Below are 20,750 nucleotides of genomic sequence, written 5' to 3' on the forward strand. Positions count from 1 at the left end.
GCATTAGAATGATAATGTATTTTTATTGTTGTACATTGTTGGTAATATTGTGCCCTGAGCAAGAATAACACTTGGTATGTGCCCCCCCCTTTCTTATTTTCACAGTAATTCCTGATTGAGACAATAAAAATACAAAACAAAACAGAGATACAAAGGCAGAACAGAGGCCATAACAACAATTTAAAATGCCCAAGGGAATAACTTTTTAAACCTGGTGTTCTAAAAAAATTGTAATGTCAGCACTGGTTAAGGCTCCCTAGAAGGGTATTCCAGAGTCAGGGTATCATCAGAACTAAATAGATCACAACATGAGCAATTGTTAAAACTCAACGAGGGACAGCCTCATGCTGAATGCTCTCACGGTTGTCCTTTTATGAGAACCAATACAGGGTGAAAGTCAAAAGCAAAATATTTTACTACAAAACTACAGTATAAAAACAAATTCATACTGAAAAAAAGAGTCATCTTAATACCTTATTATTGGGATTAGGTGTCTTAGTTACCTTTACTTCATCTGCCCGTCTGAATCTCTTGAGTTGCCTAAGTCGCATATATTCTGATTTTACACGCTTCCTCCAGCAAATTGGTCCTTTCTCAGATTTCTTTCCGGTCTGACCCATGATTATCCCTGCAAGGAACAGAACCTAGATATATGATCAAACACAGTCAGGCCTACTAAGTGGCTGATATCTATTCTAACACCAAGGGTCTGTTTATGCATGCAACAGAGCCTATATCTGAAACGGGCTATAGCCCGTCTGCAGCACTCTTTTCCAACATTACAGTGCTACTTTTTCAGCTGGAAAATTCAAATGATAGTATACTCCAGAGTCCTATCCTTAACCCTGCCTTAGTGGTAAATAAGTCTAGGCTTTGCTGCCACTCCATTCTAATAGTATGGGTTCCACAAGTATTAAGATATTATCTGTCAGGGCCGCCTCAGGTCCCAGCTCACAAGAGACCAACGCCAAGTCCACTTTATTTACAAAAGTCTTTATTGAAGTACATTGTTTGTTCCACAGCCGAGGCGCGCAGCCCCGCGTCTGTTACGCTTAGACCGCTGAAGTCCCCTCTGAATCAGTCCCGCCTCTACACCAGTTTAAGAGGCTTGTGCTAGTCCACCTCTTCCTGTCCTTCCTTTTCCGCAGGGTCTTTCTGCCCCCCTGGGTTCCTTCCCTCCTGCTTTCCCCTGACGCTGAGTCCCCAGACGCCTCCTCCCCCCTCCTCCGTGCTTTGGGACCAGGCTCCTCCTCCGGGCTCTCCGCATTTCCGCGCGCCTCCACATTTGAACTCGGCGCACGTTCGCTACCCCTGACCTTCCTCTTGACAGTTATACTACTCTCTGTACTACTCTCCGCCCCTTCCGGCAGGACGTCTTGCCCCGATCTCCTTCCCCTCTCTGCTTCCTGCTCTGCTTCGTCTGTCACACTGGGAACTCCACCCTCTTCACTCCGTTCCGGCTGGGAAGCCGGCCCCGATCTCCCACTCCCACTCGGGGTTTCCCTGCTGCTCCCCTGCTCCTGACGAGTCCCCCCTGTGGCTCCCCTTGGCCTGACCAGGGGCGCCCCCTTTTGGGAATCCTCCGATTCACTTGAGAGACTCGTGGAAGCCCTCAAGTCATTGTCATCCTCCTCCTCCTCGTTCCTGGATTCTTCCCCCTCGCTCTCAGTCTCCTCCCTGAACCCCTGACATTATCCTTGACATTTAGGTTGAGGTTCAGTGTGCGGCAGCTGTTTTCTGCTCTGTTCCTTAGATTCACCACTGCAAATCTTACAAATGTGGGTTGAGTGTTGATAAGAGATTGCAGTTTCTGGTCATGACAAATAACTCCAGCAATTCATTAGTCACAAATGCAGAGTGCTCACAAGGAGTGGGGAAAAGGAACCTGTTATTAGCAGAGTTATAATGAACATCAATCCTCACTCTTAAACATGACATGATCTCAGTGCTAAGATAACTTAGCCTGGGCCTCCCAATTAGAAATCATTTTTAAGTTGTGTAGATAATTCTTTTACTATGATGAAGAAATGTTGATAGCTGCCATGGAAGCTTGTGTTAGAAAGAAAGGCACAACAGAAATTTACAAGGTTGCAGAGCTGAGTAAGCCTTAATGCTTTATAAGTTTAAATTATAGGAAATTTAAAATATTCGGATATATCAATTACACATACAAGGGCCTTTAGTATTTAGCTTGTAGTTGAGCAGGCCACTTTGCTAAAAAAAAATTCATGCGCTCTGCCAGAGAAAAAAGAATCTGAAGCCAGCTAAAAACTTAAGAGCTCAGCAGAAGCCCCAAACACAGGCCCATGACATTCACAGCAATGCTGCCATTGCCAACCAATCCAAACACACCACCTAATAGGAACACTTGCCTCACTCAAAACACACGTGGCCAACCATCAGCACACATGCACATGGCTCTGCCAGCAGCGCAAGCACTCAATGATCCCCACATCAGACCAAGGAAACCTGGCACTTCACAGGGGCCAATGAAAAAACAAGCCTTTACTGCAAACAAAATGCCTTATGCAAATGTGGACTATTGCCTGGCTCCACAGCCTGCTCAGCAGGGGGCATTCCGGCACCCTTGTTGCTATGCAGCATCAGACATGGCACCACCACCTTCCCCTACCACAGAACCCTCCCCCCCCCCGCAGCGAGGAGAGCCCCACCGCAATGTCTCTGTGCAACTCTACCACAGTCACCACTGGCCACTCAGGTTCTGCCTCACAGCTGCTTTGGAGGCATCTGTGGTTACCCAGAGCAGTGTCAGTATGAGAACCAGCATTGGTGTGTGCTATGGGAGGGTGGCCAGAGAAGGCAGGCAGGCAGCCAGAGGGCGCCCAGCCACTATGTTCACAAAGGCTGCTGGGCCGATGGGAAGAGTGCCTGCAAGGGGTTCAAAGGAAGGGGCATTACTAATCTGGGTCCAGGGAACCATCCCTGTGCCCAACAAAGAAGCCGGGGTGCCCATAGGGGCTACCCCTGGAACACAGGAAGACATGCACGAAACTCACTTTCACTGTTGGGGCTCTAAATAAAAAGAGGAAAGGGATGGATGGGCAGACCAGGCAGGCAGCTTCCAGACCCTCCACCACTTCCTCTGCCAGACCACCATGCTCACAGGTGCAGATGGGTCACCAGCATTCTGCTGACTGTCATAGACATTCTGGGTCAGCATGGGATTAACAGGAACTGGACAAAGAGACTGAAGGAGAAGAGGCATGACCACTATGCTTGAAGTAACCCCGGTATCCACCACCTGTCTTCCCCACTCCATTAGTGTGTCCCTTCTGTAAGGGTGCCAACACCACTGCCGTGCGCTGGCTCATAAGACATGATAGGTGTGAGTGCCTTCTTGTTCAGTGCCTCCTGGAATGGCATGCCTGAACAAACTTGATCTCCCAAGCACACAGTGTTATTACATCACTCGAACATGCAATCCCCAACGGGGGATGCCCAGGGTGCTATTCTTCTCAACAGCATTTGTGTACCATTTCCTGCTGCACTCCTTATCCAGGCCCCCATCACAAATACACAGGACCACCTCAGGTTTAGCCACCACGATCTGGTACAAAAAAGGCCTATTCCTGAGGATGCCAGTTTATCCCATCCTCTGGAGAGGCACGGAGGCCCAAAGGTCCCTTCCTGGTATCTGGGACAGAACCAGTTCTGCTGTATCCTAACCCCCTCCAATGGATCTTGGGTTTGGATGGCACAATAATTGGCATTGTTCTGCAAAACAGCAATTAATTCTGAATCTGATTATCACATAAACCCAAAGAGCAGAAATATACAAATGAGTAAGTTTAAGAAAGAGAAAGTGTATCAAACCAAAATGAAGGAAGTCAATTATGCTACATTCAGAAACTCTTTACTGCCCCAATAACTTAAAAAGGAACTAGACAATTACAAAGCTGTTATCTGCATGTATTTGGTATACAGCAGTCAATACTAAAGTCAGTTACAAAGACCTTCTCTAAAAAAGCAACAAATGGCTTGAACATTCTCACACTGAACCAAGACAAAACACAGCCCATGACTATCCCAGACATCATGCAAACCAAATCAAAAGGCTACAAGTCTAGGCCTGGGCTGTTACCAGCACAGATTCCAATCCTCTTATCTGTATCAGTCCCTTTTGACTAATTTAATTCCTATACATTTCATGTCCTGCAGCTTCTTCATCAAGTAAAGACATTTTTGTGCCATAGGGAGCTTCACTGCATGCTCAAGAAAGAAAACACCATCTGCATGAATTGTCAGAGCACAGAAGTTCTAGTACTGTATTACTTCTAAAGAAGAAATAACTTCACTGTAAAAAACAAAAGGACAAGTTCCTTTACGGAACATTAGTTAACACTGCAGAACAGACTGCAAAGCTGCAACAACATTCACAACTTCTCAAAGTAAATATAAACATACTCTACTGAAAAACAAGCAGAGCTAATCTGCAGAGCAGATAAGATTTGAAATGGAGACGGTATTCCCATCACTTGCATCAAAGGGGTGGGGGGAGTTTCCTCTTCTTTGTTCTGCTCCTCCACAAAACTGTTGTGTTTCACACAAAAAATAGCAAGACGACAGACAGGGCTGTTATATACAAACTGTGATTTGTTTAGTTTTCCCAGACCCAGATGTTAAGCCTAAAAAGTCATCCCATGGCATTGGTATCATTTTATAAACAGGATATCTGAAAACCAAGGCTACGCACAAGGACCAGCTATGCTCTCAAATGTCTAAGGGACCACTGATTTCCTTCAGTGTCTCCTTCCAGTTCGCTGGCTCAAAGAAAGAAAGAAGTCTAAGGAACTGTCGCCATGCAGCTCCCATAGTGCCCCATCATCTGTTACCCCCCAGGGAAGTCTGCATAACCATCTTTTTGTTGTTTAGTCGTGTCAGACTCTTTGTGACCCCATGGACGCCAGGCACTCCTGTCTTCCACTGCCTCCCACAGTTTGGTCAAACTCATGCTGGTAGCTCCGAGGACAATTTCCAACCATCTCGTCCTGTCATCCCCTTCTCCTTGTGCCCTCCATCTTTCCCAACATCAGGGTCATTTCCAGGGAGTCTTCTCTTCTCATGAGGTGGCCAAAGTCTTGGAGCCTCAGCTTCAGGATCTGTCCTTCCAGTGAGCACTCAGGGCTGATTTCCTTAAGAATGGTTAGGGCAGAACCATCTTACCCTGAGCCAAATAAGAAGGGGCGGTTACATATTTTTTCAAAACAAACAAGTTGCCTTTTCCATTCCATTGCAAGTTTTTTAAAAAAATGCTTATTATTGAAATAATCTTATGTAAACTGCCTTGTGAGGTGTACCTTAAATGTGGTATATACCATATTTTTCGCTCTATAAGACACACTTTTCCCCTCCTAAAAAGTAAGGGGAAATGTGTGTGCATCTTATGGAGCGACTGCAGGCAGGAGGCTCTGCTCCCTTCTCCCTCCTCGGGGAAAAGCCCCCAAGAGCCGCACACACACTCCACGGCTCTTTAAAGGGAGCACGGCTCTTGGGGGAGCCTTAGCCGCGCGCAGCCTCTCCCGGGCAGGGGATGAAGGCTCCCCTTGCCCGGAGAGGCTGCGCACAGCTAAGCCAGAAGCCAGGACAGCGAGCGGGATCGCTGCACTGCGTCCCCCCTGGCTGTTCTAGCTTAGCTGCGTGAAGCCTCTGCAGGGGAGCGGGGAGCCTTCATCCCGCTCCCCTGCGGAGGCTTCGCGGGCTACCCCAGAAGCCAGAACAGCTAGAGGGAGCACTGCGCAGCGCTCCCTCTAGCTGTTCTAGCTTTGCGAGAAGCCGCCGCAGGGCATGGAGAGCCTTCATACCGCTGCCCTGCGGAGGCTTCGTGCGGCTACCCCTGGCTTTTGAGGGAGGTGGGGGAAGGGAGAGAGCGCATGCTCTATCCCTTCTCCCACCTCCCAGAAAAGCCCCCAAGAGCCGGGGGAAAGCCTGCAAGCGCCACACACACACACACACACTCCACGCGGCTAGTGAAAGGGAGTGCTGAGCAGAGCCTGGGATGCATACAGGCTCTGCTCAGTGCTCCCTTTAAAGAATACTTTTTTTTCTTGCATTCCCCCTCTAAAAACTGGGTGCATCCTATCCTCCGGTGCATCTAATAGAGTGAAAAATACGGTAATTATTGTAAAAATAAAATCTCAACAGGCAAAATGACAGCTATCCATAAATGGAAACCCCCTAGAGCACACTCAACTTGCGAAGTATTATTAAGAGGACCATAAAGCTCATGGTTATGTTGAGGGGTGGGGTTTGAAGAAAATAAACTAAACGGCAGCTCTAGCTGTTTAGGGCGTTTCTGCAGAATTTAAACTTCATTAGAATTGCATATAGAACATGGTGAACGTATTAGCCAGAAGCTACGCAAGCATCAATAATGTAAGTAAACTGACGCAGCGAGGTACACAATGTAAATGTCACTGTCCTCAACTCCATGTCCCTTTAAATACTACTACCAGGAGCATTTCATTCTAGTACAGTGGTTCTCCTTTCTTTCAAGCAGACCACTTGAAAATTGGTAAGTCTTGGCAGACCACTTAATGATTTTTCTGCCTGTTGTTTAGCATTTGTAATCTGCTGCACTAAATGCTCAACTTTTTTTAAAAAAAAAGTATATGGAATTCAGCATGGTAAGAAAAAGAAGTACAAATACAATTAAAGGCAATTTAAAAGCAATGGAGATGTTAAACATTCTTCAATGTTTGGTGTAATCTATGTCAGCTTGAGTCTTCAGTCGGAGTCAGCATTCATTCTGCCCATGGACTGACACTTTGCTCCTTAAGCGCCTTGTCAGCCTCTTTCCCCGGTTGGGACCATCCCCCATGTTGCTACCAGTTGCAGCTTTGTCCCTCTGGGAAGACAAAAGGCACCTCGCCACCTCGGTCACGTTCTGCTCATTCTAAGAACAATGGAGCACACCATTGCTCACCTGCACAGCTATCCTGCTCCACAGAGCTGGGGCCACATGCCACCTAAGTGTAGCTCACAGACCTTTGGTGGTCTGTGGACCACACTTTGGAAACCCCAGTTCTAGGAAGCCAAGAGCTTTGCCTATTTTTCACTTGTCCTATCTAAGTTAGAGCACTTACTTGCAACATTTGCAGCAGACAATCCAATGGAAGTTTCTCATTCTCTGGCCCAACACTACTTATACCAAGCAGCGATTTCCAGGGGGTCCTCCATTCACACCCTATTAAAGCAGGATGCTCCTCACTTTATGCAATTTCACTGATGCATGGGGGGGCACAGCCCATTACCCCCGTGTAAGTGGGGGGGGGCAATGCCTGTATATATTCAAATAACAATTAAAATAGACGGTGGTATAATAGTTACTACAGCAGACCAACAATGCATTGAAGTCCCCATTCCTCTTCTTCTCTTGGCATTACAGCACATGGGATGCCAAATCTCCTTCTGGAGCTGAATTTCCTGCTGTTGAAGAGGCTAGGTGTCAGTCTCACACATGCCAGGATGTCCTCCCTGGGTGGCTGCTACATACGTCTCTCACAGCCCCAGCACTGGTGGCAGATACAGGAGGTACGGGCTGCAGTAAAAATGCTATGTGCCTCCTTCCCACTTCTCAGCTGTTCCAACAATTGTGATGTTGTGACTTGGCACTGTGCTGCTGGCAGATTTATATTCATCCCCCTTCCTAATGATCCCTCCTCATGCTTAGCATCTGCCCTTTTCACATTTTCATTGTGCTGCCCCCCTTCCCCCCCCAAAAAGAGCCCTTTCTCGGCCCAGACACTGCAAGCCCCAATTTATGAGTGGAGAGCAATCATTGTATAACAACTTCTATAATAATTATAGGTGTGTGCAAGATTTAAAAAGAAAACCCAGCTAAAAATGTTATCTGAACCTGGTGACCATACATACCTCATTTAAAAAAAAGTTTAAGTAAAGATAAAAGATTAAGAAAGATGAGACAGTGGCCAAGGCAGGAGATGCAAATGATATATCTATGTGACAACTGGAACGGCAATGAGAAGGTTGGTGCCTTTTTAGTGACATACCAACTTTAGCAATAAAACCTCATCAGAGTAAAAGTTTTCAGTTTTAGATGTAGACTACAAAAGGTACCAGAAGTAATTTGAATTTTTTTCTAATGTAAGGAGTTGGTATGATAGGTGTTTGAAAGTTCTGCATATACTATGTTTGTTCTTTTCAAAAGGATCTTAAAGGCAACTGCTTTTTCTTGACAATATGCATGTTCAAAACTAACAGGGAAGGAGATGAACTGTCATGGTATTCCTTTAGGTCTCTATCTTGCCCATGCTTTGAGCAAATAAGCAGTTACTGTGCTAATATGAATTTTGGATTTTTTTTTCTTATAAGAGAACAGGGCTACTTTAACATTTGTAAAATTATTTTTGTACACATACAGAAAGGTCTGTGTAAAGTTAAATCCTATACAATAAGCAAACAATGGAATGCTGGAAGATATATATGGCCTGAGATGCAATAATAAATAGAACTGGAGATCACATTATCATTGTATTTTACATGTACCCCATCTATCTCCAAAGAGATCATAGCCTTTGCCTTCTTTTCAAAACTAAATTCATTACAACTAAGTAAGAATAACACCGTAAGAGCCAGTGTGGCATAATGGTTAGTGTGTTGGACTAGGACATGGGAGACTAGGGTTCAAATCCCCACTCAGCCCTGCAGCTCACTGGGCGACATTGGCCCAGTCACCACCTCCTAGTCCAGGGGTCAGCAACCCGCGGCTCCGGAGCCGCATGTGGCTCTTTTACACCTTTGCCGCGGCTCCGGGGCGGATACTAGCGAGGGGAGGAGGCGCATTGTGTGCCCCGAAACTCCCCACTGTTTTAAATGTCGCAATGGTTTTGCGGCTCCCAGTTTTTTTTCCTTCGGTCCAAGTGGCTCTTTTTGTCTTAAAGGTTGCAGACCCCTGTCTAACCTACTTCACCAAGTTGTTGTGAGGATGAAATGGGGAGGAGAATCATGTGGACCACATTGAGCTCTTTGGAAGAAAACAGCGGTACATAAATGTAATAAATAGTTGATAGTACACGAGCCTTTCCTTAACATTCTTAAAATAAGTGATCTGCATGTTAGCAATTGATACCCCTCAATTATTTATTTTAAACGTAATAGGCTTTTATAAGAATATTAAGATAATCCTTTACCTACAATTGAGAACTGGGATAGCTCAGTCAGGAGAGCACGAGATTCTTAATCTCAGGGTTGTGGGTTCGAGCCCCACGTGGGCAAAAGATTCCTGCATTGCAGGGGGTTCGACTAGCTGACCCTTGGGGTCCCTTCCAATTTGTGCAACTCCATGACTCTATGAAGGTGAGTAGCTGAAAACATACAGCAGGCAGCTGCTACTTCTTTTTGGAAAGGATGATAAAAGTGAAGGCTTTTCATAGTATGGGGTTACATAGAATATAGCTTCTTTCCTAATTAGATTCCAAATTAAAATAAACCACACACATTAATGACTGTGCAATTAGTAGATCTGCTTCATGTCCTGTCAGGCTTCAGGGACACAGCTTCCTTCCCCCACCTTTGGCCGTAGATAAGCAGGACAAAGTGAAAAGAGTCACTTACAATTTAAAGATTATTTAATGATCACAGCAAAAGAACAAAGCAGCCATTCTCAGAATGAAGATGTTCCCAATTAAGGTTTCCACCAACTTCCCCCCATGTCACTTCCGTGCCTTGCAACCTGATCTCGCAACCTCTGTGCTTTTTCTGTAGCTACCTTATCTGCTCTACGTGACCTTGGACTGATAGACTGGACACTTTCCAGCAAGAGTCTGTTAGCTCTCTCTCTTCCAGTTCTTCTTCACCTTGCTGTTCACACCCCCCCCCCCCCGTTCGCCCCAACTTTTGTCTTCAGAACTATGCTCCTCTGCAAAACCACTGTTCTAAATCTATATTGCTCCACTGCTCCTGAGCAGCTTCAGGATCCTGGTCAGAAGCAGGGAGAGGAAGAGGCTCTCACCATTCCTCCTCAGCCTGGTCTCTGACATGTCTATGCCCTGGGTTGTAATAATGAAGACATTATAATTGCATCTGAAATAAGCAAGTTTCTGTAGCTATTTTAATAAATATATGGAATTGGCATACAGTGGTGGAAGCAGCTAGTAACATTGTTCATAAGGAGAAGGAAACATACAGGCAACTACCAATATATGTGAGGATTACGTTCCAGGCCTCCCCGCGTGTAACCAAAATCACGTATATTGGGAGCACCCTGGAGGGGCAGCGGGGCTTGCACCAGTGATGCATGGGGAATCTTCTTCCCCGTGCATCAGCTGAGCTGCTCAACAAGACCCACTGTCCCTCCGGCTCATGAGGAGACCCTCTCCAGAGCCCAAAGAGGATGTCCTCTTCGGGTTCTGGGAAGGGTCTCCTTGTGAGCCAGGAGGACTCTCCAGGATGCTCCCCATTTCTGGTTTACACTTCTGGGTTCCTGGCACCGCATGGGTGTTCGGTAGCATGCAAATGGGGAGTTGCCTCACAATATGATAAAAATTGACTTTCCATATCCATTTCTTTGAACAGATTGAGGAATGTCCAAAACAGACACAAAGATAAAATGAAATGTTGTTTCATTAAAATTACAATTATAGGTCTTTTTGGAAATGACAACCAACAGTGTAGGTTAACTGAAAAACTCAAATCAAGATCCTTAGGTACCTTATTTTATTGCCCTCTGCTAAGTTCCTATCCATTTTCTAGTACAATTTCACTTGCTGGCCTTCCAGTCATGAGATGTGCAGATTTCAACCCAATAAATATGCAAAGAAACACAATGCCCTCTTCTTAGACTCTTGGCCCTTGAGATTATCCTTTCAATAACAGAACTTGGGAGTACTGTTTCTTTGCATACTTATTGGGTTGAAATCTGCACATCTCATGACTGCAAGAACAACTATTGTCCAACATGCCATGCTGTCTTAATTTTGATAACCATTCTGGCTCACCTTAAATATTCAACCATTTGTATTGCTTTTCTTAAGAAAAAAGAACAAATAAAAAACCCTACCTAATGGCCACCACATGTATGCTATGTTGAGTCAACCGACAAATGGGACCACCAGAGGCTGTATGTGGCTCGCAATGCAACACCATGCAGTCCAGACTATTGATTAACAGCAGCAATATCTAAATGCCAGACTTAACAACTAGTAACAGGGCCAAGCCAACAACTTCTCTCCCTTTCCTTTTAAGCTCTGTTTTGCTCCTATTAGGCACAAGTTAGATCCTGATAATGGAACTCAATTGTTTTGAAATACTACACAGCTATGCTCCAAGAGAAACCCCTTTAAAAAAAACCAAAACTTTTATTAGGCTTTATAGAGAAAAATACAGAACTTAATATCAAATATCTTTTCCCATTTTTTGTCCAAACTACGACTTTGATCTAAATACAATAAAAACATTGGGGTGGGGGAAAGAAAGGAATAAAGTAAGAGATTTTTTAAAAAGAAATAGAAGAGAGGTTAAAAGAGAAAGAAAAGGAAATTTAGAAGACTAGGGACTTCTTTTTTTAAAGGAACTCGCTTAAAAGGCTCATTTTAAACAAGGTTTGTAGGATTTTAAAATATGACTAACACAGTTCTTAAAACTACTTTTAAAACTACCTACACACATACTCTTGGAATAAGCAGGATCATATTATTTTTACAAAAACTGTGTGATAAATTCTGGGTCTTGTTCTCTCCACACCCCACTGGCCATTAAGTCCGTATTCCTTCCTCTCCCCCAATTCCATACGGAAACACTTTATCCAAAAGCAACCAAGTCAAACTTTGAACTCTGCCACTTTGTCAGATCAGCTAGCTAAACTATTGCTCTGCTTCAAGAGGGCCAGGTACTGCTACCTGGATTCTGATCCTAATCTTGAAGTTACTACAAGAAGAATTTGAAAATATGGAAGAGAAAACAGGACGCAATTTCTGGGTGCTATGGATCTCGCTCCCCTTGCATACCAAAATGCACTGCAATGTACACGTTTTCAGTTTATTACAATAATAGCTTGCTGATTATTTAGAAAAAGGAAGCTCTGTTATCACATCAGCAAGTTTAAAAATATTTAGTGGATTATGAACACAGATGTTAGTCAAGCGCACATTAGGAATGCGCTACCATGCCCCGCAATACTCAGCAATATATAATTGTCAAAAACTTCCCCTAAATGAGAAACTGTGATGTGAAATGAATGCAGTTGCCTCTTAGGCTTTCGAATGTATTCACAGAACTTGTGACTGCCAAATTCAAATGCCGTCTATCAGCCACAGAAGGCAGCCTACAAGGGGCCTCCAAACTAAGGCCCGCGGGACTCGTTTATCTGGCCCATGGTGACCCCCACCGCCCACGCTCACTCTTACCGGCGCTGTGCTCCGTGGCTGCCCACTTCCGGGTTGGAGGAGCACCGGAAGTAGCTCCGCTGCGCTCCCCGGGTTTTGGGCTGCAGTCTGCTGTCCGCAAGCCTTGGGAGCCCGGCGGGAAGTCGCGCCGGGCTCCCAAGGCTTGCGGATAACTTCCTGAACAAAATTGCATATTGTCAAAAAATGTACTCTACCTGCACCTCTGAATGCTCTCCCAAGATGAGGGCAATGGCAGATTTTTTTACATATTTGGCCAAGCTGAATTTGCACAAGTGAAACGTGTGTATGTTGCCAGTAAACAGTATATACTGGAAATATATCAGATGACAGAAAGTCACAGCCAATTAGGCATACCCTATAAACGTGCATCAAACTAAACATCCTCCTTGTGACTTTTCCACAATGAGTAACAGTGCCACTAGGACACAGTTAAGCTGGCTTCTCTCAAAATTAGTGTTGCTGCCTAAGAAAAGTAATGTCTACCTTCACAATGTGGTATCCTTAAAAACCACAAAGAAAGACAGTTGGACATGCTATTTCCTTTTAAGTATCATGCTCATTTTGTTCAATTCATTAGCCTACCCATTTTAAAAGCATCAAATTGTTATACCTACTAAACATACCGGGGAGAGAAAGAAAATTATTTTTATATTGCGCAAGAATAAGCTTTGTGGGAACATATTAAAGTGGGCTAGAAAGTGATACCAGTTTAATAAACCTTGCAATGTTTGTTAATTGGTTGACCAACCAAAAATCTTCTGATTATTCCTGATCAACTTGGCAGCACATTTTTAAAAAGAAACTGATAATACAACAATACACCTGTCAACTCTGAAGTAACTGAGTTCAGTTAGGCCTACTCCTTAGCAAGTAATGCAGAGCTTTCCAAACTTTTCATGTTGGTGACACACTTTTAGGACATGCATCATTTCTTGACACAGTAATTCAGTTTTACTAGCAAACCAGAGGTTAAACTAACACCTTTCCAGCCCTGAGAGGAGCAGGGGGTGGGGCATTCACGCAACACACCTACACACTGCAGCCTAGTGTGTCATGACACACAGTTTGGAAAGCTCTGAAATAATGTATGCCTAGGAGTCCAGTCTGATTTCTATTTCATATAAAGCTTACAAAAACCGCTGATGGCAGCTAGCTTCTTAGAATAGGAATTCTTCCTTACCTTACAGCAAGAAATTTTTGCTTTATTTATTAAATTTCTGTATCACCCTTCATCTGAGGATCACAGGTTGGCTTACAATATAAAAACACAAGAATACTAACATCGTAACAAACAAAAACTATCACTCTCCCCCCCCTACACATGGTTATTTATTAATTAAAATACTTCTCCTGAGATGGTACCTACTGCAACATATACAGGCATTATCTAAAAGCAAATGTTTTCTTTTCCTTTTCATGTTGCTCATTCATTTGCAGACATAAAATCCATCCATTGTTTGTTTAATCAAGTGACACCTTCAAACACAGTTGCAGCCATCAGATGAATGTCAGGACTTCCACTGATGGAAATTCTAGTGAAAGCCCAGAATGGGCTACACTGTATTTTCAGGCTTCACACCAGCCACAAAAATTAGGAACTATCACTGCCATCAGCAGGACTGGATCTGCTTAAATCCATCCTCCGGGTTAACAAAATTGTGGATTACTTTAAAGCAAGCATTATATTAATCTTTTCTACCAATACCAGTCACACAAAAGACTTGCAGCAGAATCCTATGCATGTCTATTTTGAAGTACACATGTACAGGAATTCTGCTTTGATACGCAAGGCTTTTCAATTTTGGAAAGAGTAGCGGCAACAACAACTTATTCAAAATTCTTCCCCCGGCATCACCCATCATGCTTCTGGTAAAGTGGGAAAGCACCTTCGATTCAAAAGGCTGAAGCGTCCTGGGGTGCTCCGGTGCGGGGAATCAGAGGCGGGGTTTGCACTTACTGGATTCCCCCCAGAAAAGGCAAATCCCGATTATAGCGATTAGCATTTTGAGACTGAAAAGCAGCCAGCCCGCGGCGAATGCATGGAAGCCCCCTTGCTCCGGAGTCCGCCAGGTGCGAGGAGGGTCCCCTCCCTCACCCCACCCCCCGACGCCCAACGAAGCAGGCAAGGGCGCGGCGGCGGCGGCGGCGGCAGGGACGCCTCGCCCGGAGCCGGGCTTCCCGCTCGGCAGCTTCCTCGGGCGCGCGGAGGCGGCGCCCATTCAAACAAAGGACAGTTCGGCGCCCGAGCCCAGCGCCGCCGCGACCCGGGCTGGGAGGAAGCGCCCCTGCCCCCCCCCCCGCCCCGGGGGGGAAGGAGGCTCCGGACCCCCCCGCCGCCCATGCCCGGCGCCCCCTTCCTTCCTTCCTCCCTACCTGCTGCTCCCCGAAGAAGAGGCGGCGCCCCGACCCCCCCACCGCCCGTGGCAGTTGCAGGGGGAGGGGCGCTCTCTCCCGGAGGGCAGGCCCCGCCCCTCAGCCCCCCCCCCGCGCCCCCTCAGGCGGCCGCCCGCCCGCCCGCCGCTCACCCTCGCGCCCTCTGCCGCCGCCACCGCCGGCCTCGCTCTCTCCCTCGGGCGCCCGCTCCGCCCGCCGCGTCTCCCGCGCGCCTTCCCCCTCCGCCTCCTCCTCCCGCTCAGGACTAGAGCGCGGGCGGCAAACTCGGCCCAATGGGCAGCGCGCTCCTTGGCGAGGGCCTGCCGGCGCCCCGATTGGACGGGCCCGCCCGCCCGCGCAGCCCACCAACCGGCGGCCGCGGGAGGCGGGGCCAGGGCCTGCTCGGCCCCCCACGTGCGGGCGGGAAAGGGAGGCGGGAGAAGCTCTTTGTTCTCGCGCGCGGCTTCCCCGCCCCTCCCCCTCCGCCTTGCTGCGCGCCCGCGTGTCTTTCGGGAGCCCCTCTCTCGCCCCCCCCCCCGCTCCTCCCTCGGGAGGCGCGCAGCCCTCAACGGCTCCTCCGGCGGGGGGGGGGGTCCGTCGGCTCGCTCTCTGGCGGCGCCGGGCAGCGGCCGAGAGCCTTGAGGGGGGCTTCCGCCGGGGTCTCTGCCCCGAGGAGCTTCCCCCCCCCCCAGCTCAGTGGCACTACTCCCGTGGAAAGAAGCGGGCATAGGACGGCAGCCCTCTTCCTCACAAGTAAGCCCAAGTTTTGGAACTTGTGCATTTTACCATTCCTGCATCCATTCAAACCAAAAACCCTGTCGAGGTTGCACCGCAACACTGGGGCAGAGGCGAATGACCGCCGCCAGCGAAGTCTTTCCTCAGCAAGCAGGTGGCGCGGGCGAAGTTTTTGCAGGGGAGGGGAGCCTAACAGATCCCAGGAATCCCTCTGCTCGGAGTGACTCCGTCATGGGCCATGGGCACAAAGGAAGATTCGAGGGTCGCCATCAGGAACATGGGGAGAAGCGAGTGTCATAACGAGGGCGGTGGAAGTAGCTGCCTATAGCTGAAGCTTCCTGAGAGAAGGGCTCCAGGGAGAGGGTTCTGGCGTAAGGGTGCCAAGGAGATGTGCCTAGAATTATTCGAGACAGCAGCTATGAGAAAGTGTTTGGGGCACATATGGATGCTTTTGAAGTTGTTTACAGGAACATTTGCTTTGACAACAGATTTGTACATATGCATGATTTTATACATAGTGAGCTGCTCATTCAGAAGTAACATATTACCAGGCGACATGCCTAGTTTTCTCACTTGCTTCCAGTTGTGGAAAGTGGGTTTTTTCCACAGAACTCAGGCAAATGACATGCAAAGCCTCCCTGAAGTTACCTCTAAGGGTGCTCCTAGCACCTGTCTTCATGGAAAGTTATTCCCCTTCTAAATAGGTATTAGCCATAATTTAGAGCAGACTAAATGTTTCCGGTACTTAGGGTTGTTGCTTCACCGCACAAAGCCTTGGAGCTTCCACTGGCAGATTAGCTGTCAGAAGGTGGAGATGAGCAAACTTGCAATATGCTCTGCCCCCCCCCCCCAAATAGAGGTCAGTATGTTCCATCAGCTATAAGAGTTTTTAATGCAGTACAGTCATACCTTGGTTCTTGAACGCTTTGGTACTCGTACATTTTAGCTCCCGAACGCTGAAAACCCAGAAGTAAGTTTTTGAATGTTTTTCGGAAGCCAAACATCCGACGCGGCTTCTGCTTGAGTGCAGGAAGCTCCTGCAGCCAATTGGAAGCTGCGCCTTGGTTTTCGAATGTTTTGGAAGTCAAACGGACTTCCAGAATGGATTACGTTCAAGAACCAAGGTACAACTGAACTGATTAAAGATGTCAGTTTCGGCCTGGATAAGGGATTACTGGGACATTTATCCAATGAGGGGTTTATCAGCCCTTGGTCAAAAAGTATGGCCCAGAAAGCCTCCTCAACTGTGCTCTCACTGTCCTTTTTATCGCATTTGGGTTATGATATAGATAGCCCTTAAATCCTTGAGGCAGAGGCTATGGCAGATATTGCATACAGCGATCTTCATTCTTGATCATATGTAACCTGAGGACCATTTGCATCCAGAATTCACTATGGGCGTGTTTTCTGTTTACCCTCATATCTTACGAATTTGTCAGTACCAAAGCTAGATTAAATGGATTCCCATCTGAAGTTGTAAATGGCAGACAGACTGGTATACCTTACCAGAAAAGACTCGATGTTCTCAGGCTGTTGATTGCATGAAACATTTTTTATCACCCTGTGGACTCTATAAGCAAGCTAAAAAAGTAAAGGTAAAGGACCCCTGACAGCTAGGTCCAGTCGCAAATGACTTTGGGGTTGTGGCGCTGATCTTGCTTTACTGGCCGAGGGAGCCAACGTTTGTCCGCAGACAGTTTTTCTGGGTCATGTGGCCAGCATGACTAAGCCACTTCTGGCGAAACCGGAGCAGATCACAGAAACACCATTTACCTTCCCGCCAGCGGTACCTATTTATCTACTTGCACTTTGAGGTGCTTTCGAACTGCTACGTTGGCCAGAGCTGGGACCGAGCAACAGGAGCTCACCCCGTTGCGGGGATTCGAACCGCTGACCTTCTGATTGACCACAGAGCCACCCGTGTCCCTATAAACAAGCTAGGAACCAATTAATTAAGCCCTCATTGGTATATTTACCTGGAAACTCTGATATCTTTTATCCCAATTATCTCCTTTTTTATAATATATTTTTATTAAAGATTTCTTGGTTTACAAAAGTGTGTGCAATGTTTCTTTTTTCAAGCTACGTTTTCTGCAGATCAGTTTCATTTGTTGAGACATTAGTGTTACATTAGGAAGCAAAGGGGAAAGAGGTGGAGGGGGGAATGGTGAGTGGGTGGCAATGCTTCTATTCTACGTAGTGTATGTGTGGGGTTTTGTGTCAGCGTCACTTGTGTGGGTTCTCTTTATTATCCGCTTGTATTTCTTTGGTGGTGAGAGAGGTTCAGGGGTGGCCTAAGGTGTGGTTGGTTGTCTTTGATTGGCTGTAGAGAAATTTGTTTTCATGTGTGAATGGGGGGGGGGGGTTGGTGTTTTTGGATTTTTTTTGGATCAGGTTAGCCAGATTGATTCACATGCTGTTGGCAGGTTCTTGTTTTGTTGGGTTGTGTATGTGATGTAATATGCTCCCATGTTGGGGATTCCCTATCCTTCTGAGGAGGGGCGGTCCAGGTATTTGGGGCTTATTCTTGGTTTTTTGTGTGAGAAGATAAATGAATGTAATTTTTTCTGCCATTTGCAAAGTTGGGCTGGGATAATCCAGATTTGGGGGGGGGGGGTTGGAATAGGTAGGTTAATTTTGGGAGGATGATCATTTCGATCATGGATATCTTGTCTGAGAGAGTGAAGTTGGTGTTGTTCCATCTCCTCAGGTCTTTGTTGATTTTTCACCACAAGGGGTTGTAGTTGTGGAGGTATAATTTGTTGAGGTTTCTGGTTTTTTGTACCCCTAGGTATCTGAACTTGGTGCAGCAAAGTTATATCTTGGTGATTTTGGAGAATCCTTTTTGGGTTTGAGGGTGGGTGTTGAAGCACATAGCCTCAGACTTTGCAAAATTTACCTGTAGGCCCGACACCACTGCAAATGTGTTGAGTTCTCTGATTAGGGAGGTTGCTGTGTTTATGGGGTCTGATGTTGTGACCATTAGGTCGTCTGCCAAGAGCCCTAATTTATAGGTTCTGCCTTTTATTTCCACTCCCTTGATGTCTGTGGCTTATCATATTCAGATTGCTAAGGGTTCCAGAGCCAGGGTGAAAAGGAAGGGAGATAGTGGTCATCCTTGTTTTGTGCCTCTTTGGATTGCTATGGTATATTTGTTTGAGGGTTTGTAAGAAGTTAGGACCAAATTTTATATTAGTTAGTACTGCTAGTAGGTATTTCCACTCTAAGCAATCAAAAGCTTTGAGGATGTCTAGGGACATAATTGTCAGTGGAAGTTTAGTTGCCTTGCAATCAGATTTAGTAGTTTCCTGATGGGGTCTGTTATATTGCGACCTGGGATGATGCCAGTCTGGTCTCAGGCTATTTTGTGTAGGAAATTTTTTAGGTGGTTGGCCAAGATTGATGTGAATATCTTGTAGTCTTAATTGAATTCTGTTGAATAAAAAGTCCTCTCATTACAGCTTTACTAGCGTCCCAAACTGTGGTTATTTTTGTTCCTTGATTCATATTATTTAGAAAGTAGTCCTTCAAGCACTTTTGTGCCTCCTCTACAACTTTTTGATCCTCAAAGAGAGTCTCATTTAGTCACCATCGGAAAGATTTTTCTTCATATCCTTTCAAGATACACTTTATTGGATTATGATCCGATAGTACCTTAGGTTGAATTTCGATCTTTAAAATTCTTGTTGTAACCTCATTAGTTATCCACATCTGATCGATTCTTGACATCGATTGATTTGCTTCTGACTGATACGTGAATTGTTTTTCTAATGGTTGTTTCAGTCTCCAAATATCTATTAAATTGCAGTTCTCTACCATTGAAAAGAATGACTTTGGTAATTTCCCTTCTTTGGATTTACCTGTAGCTCTTAGTCTGTCAATGTCCAATGACACAACTGCGTTCATGTCACCCATTATTATAATCTTTTGGTCCATATATTCAAATAATTTTCCCTCTAATTCTTTGAAAAAGTCCATTCTGTTTTCATTTGGTGCATATACTCCGACAATTATTAATTTTTCACCTTGCCACTTAATTTGTACTGCCACGATTCTACCCTCATCATCTTTAAAAATTTGTTGAGCTTCTAATTTGTTTTTAATATATAGTACCACTCCTCTCTTTTTAATTTTGTCCGATGAGATAAATTCATTTCCTAATTTTTTGTTTATTAAGATTTTCCTGTGTTTTCTCGTCACATGTGTTTCTTGTAGGCAAATAATATCTAAATTTTGTTTTTTCAAATATTGATTAATTTTATTTCTCTTTTTTCTCTCGTTCATTCCATTAACATTCCAGGTCCATAATTTCAACGCCATTTTGATTTCTGATTAATTTATAATAATAGTCTTTAAATTTTACTTCTCCTCCTCTTCTTCCCCTTCTCCTCCCTCCTCTTCCAATTCTTGTGAGGCTCCTCCTCCCGCTTCTGCTTCCGCCAGTGCTGCTCCATCTTCTTCTCTTCCCAGTTCTTTATATCTTCTCAAAAATTTATCCATTTCATCAAATCTTGTTATCCTATGTCTTTTCCCTTTATAAGCAAATGATACTCCTCCTGGGAACTCCCATCTAAATTCAATTTTGTTTTTTCTCAAAGCTTGCACCAGCTGTTGATATTGGTTCCGTTTTTTCAGAAGCTGAAGTGGGACATCTTTAAAAATAATTATATTGCTCCCGTCGATGTTCAATCTCTTCTCCCTGTTCTTTTGCAGAATTAAATTTTTCATTTCTCTATCTTTAAATATCACCAAACAGTCTCCTGGAAACTTCTTCTTCTTTTTTTAAAATGATATTTATTGAGAATTTAAAGTTACAGAAAGAAAAAGAAAGAGCAAAGAAAAAGAGAAAAAAGTAATTAAACAGTACAAATCAATAAAAATAAAAAGAGGGGAAAAATACACAACACACAAAACATCAACACCAAAAACCAGAACAAAAAAGAAAAAACAAAACTTTAAAAACAAATTCACTATTCCCATATCTTTATCTTTCATTACCTTGTTTCATCGACCTCCTCACACCTCCCTTTTTTGTATTCTAATTATTAATTATTTCAGCAAATCCTTTCCATCTTTCACTATGTTTTGTCATTTAATTATCTTAATTTATGTTAACCTTATCTTACCATAAAAGACCCTAAAACTTAAAACTTATTTAAACTTATCTCCTACTAAAGCCAAATAGTTTCATTCCAACATTTTCCTGACACTCATTAACTTTACAATGTTTCTTTAAATGAATTTTTAAACTTTCTTCCA

The 20,750-nt window shown here is 45.0% G+C and overlaps 1 protein-coding gene across 14 annotated transcripts in view; it reads right to left on the reverse strand.

Moving 5' to 3' along the window:
- Window positions 1–15,061, reverse strand: part of EZH2 (enhancer of zeste 2 polycomb repressive complex 2 subunit) — a 56,227-nt gene extending 41,166 nt beyond the window's left edge. For 5 of the 14 annotated variants that reach the window (XM_028750566.2, XM_077916557.1, XM_028750573.2 and 2 more), the window contains exon 1: window positions 474–628. In XM_028750566.2, the coding sequence (XP_028606399.1) occupies window positions 474–620 (147 nt within the window). In that variant the 5' untranslated portion in view covers window positions 621–628. Of the gene's footprint in view, window positions 1–473; window positions 629–14,269; window positions 14,395–14,756; window positions 14,838–14,908 lie in introns of those variants that run through there. The other 9 variants (XM_028750574.2, XM_028750571.2, XM_077916559.1 and 6 more) reach the window with 6 other exon arrangements.
- Between the last annotated feature and the right edge of the window lie 5,689 nt (window positions 15,062–20,750).

The sequence above is a fragment of the Podarcis muralis genome, chromosome 12, assembly GCF_964188315.1.
Source record: "Podarcis muralis chromosome 12, rPodMur119.hap1.1, whole genome shotgun sequence".
Classification (NCBI taxonomy): domain Eukaryota; kingdom Metazoa; phylum Chordata; class Lepidosauria; order Squamata; family Lacertidae; genus Podarcis; species Podarcis muralis.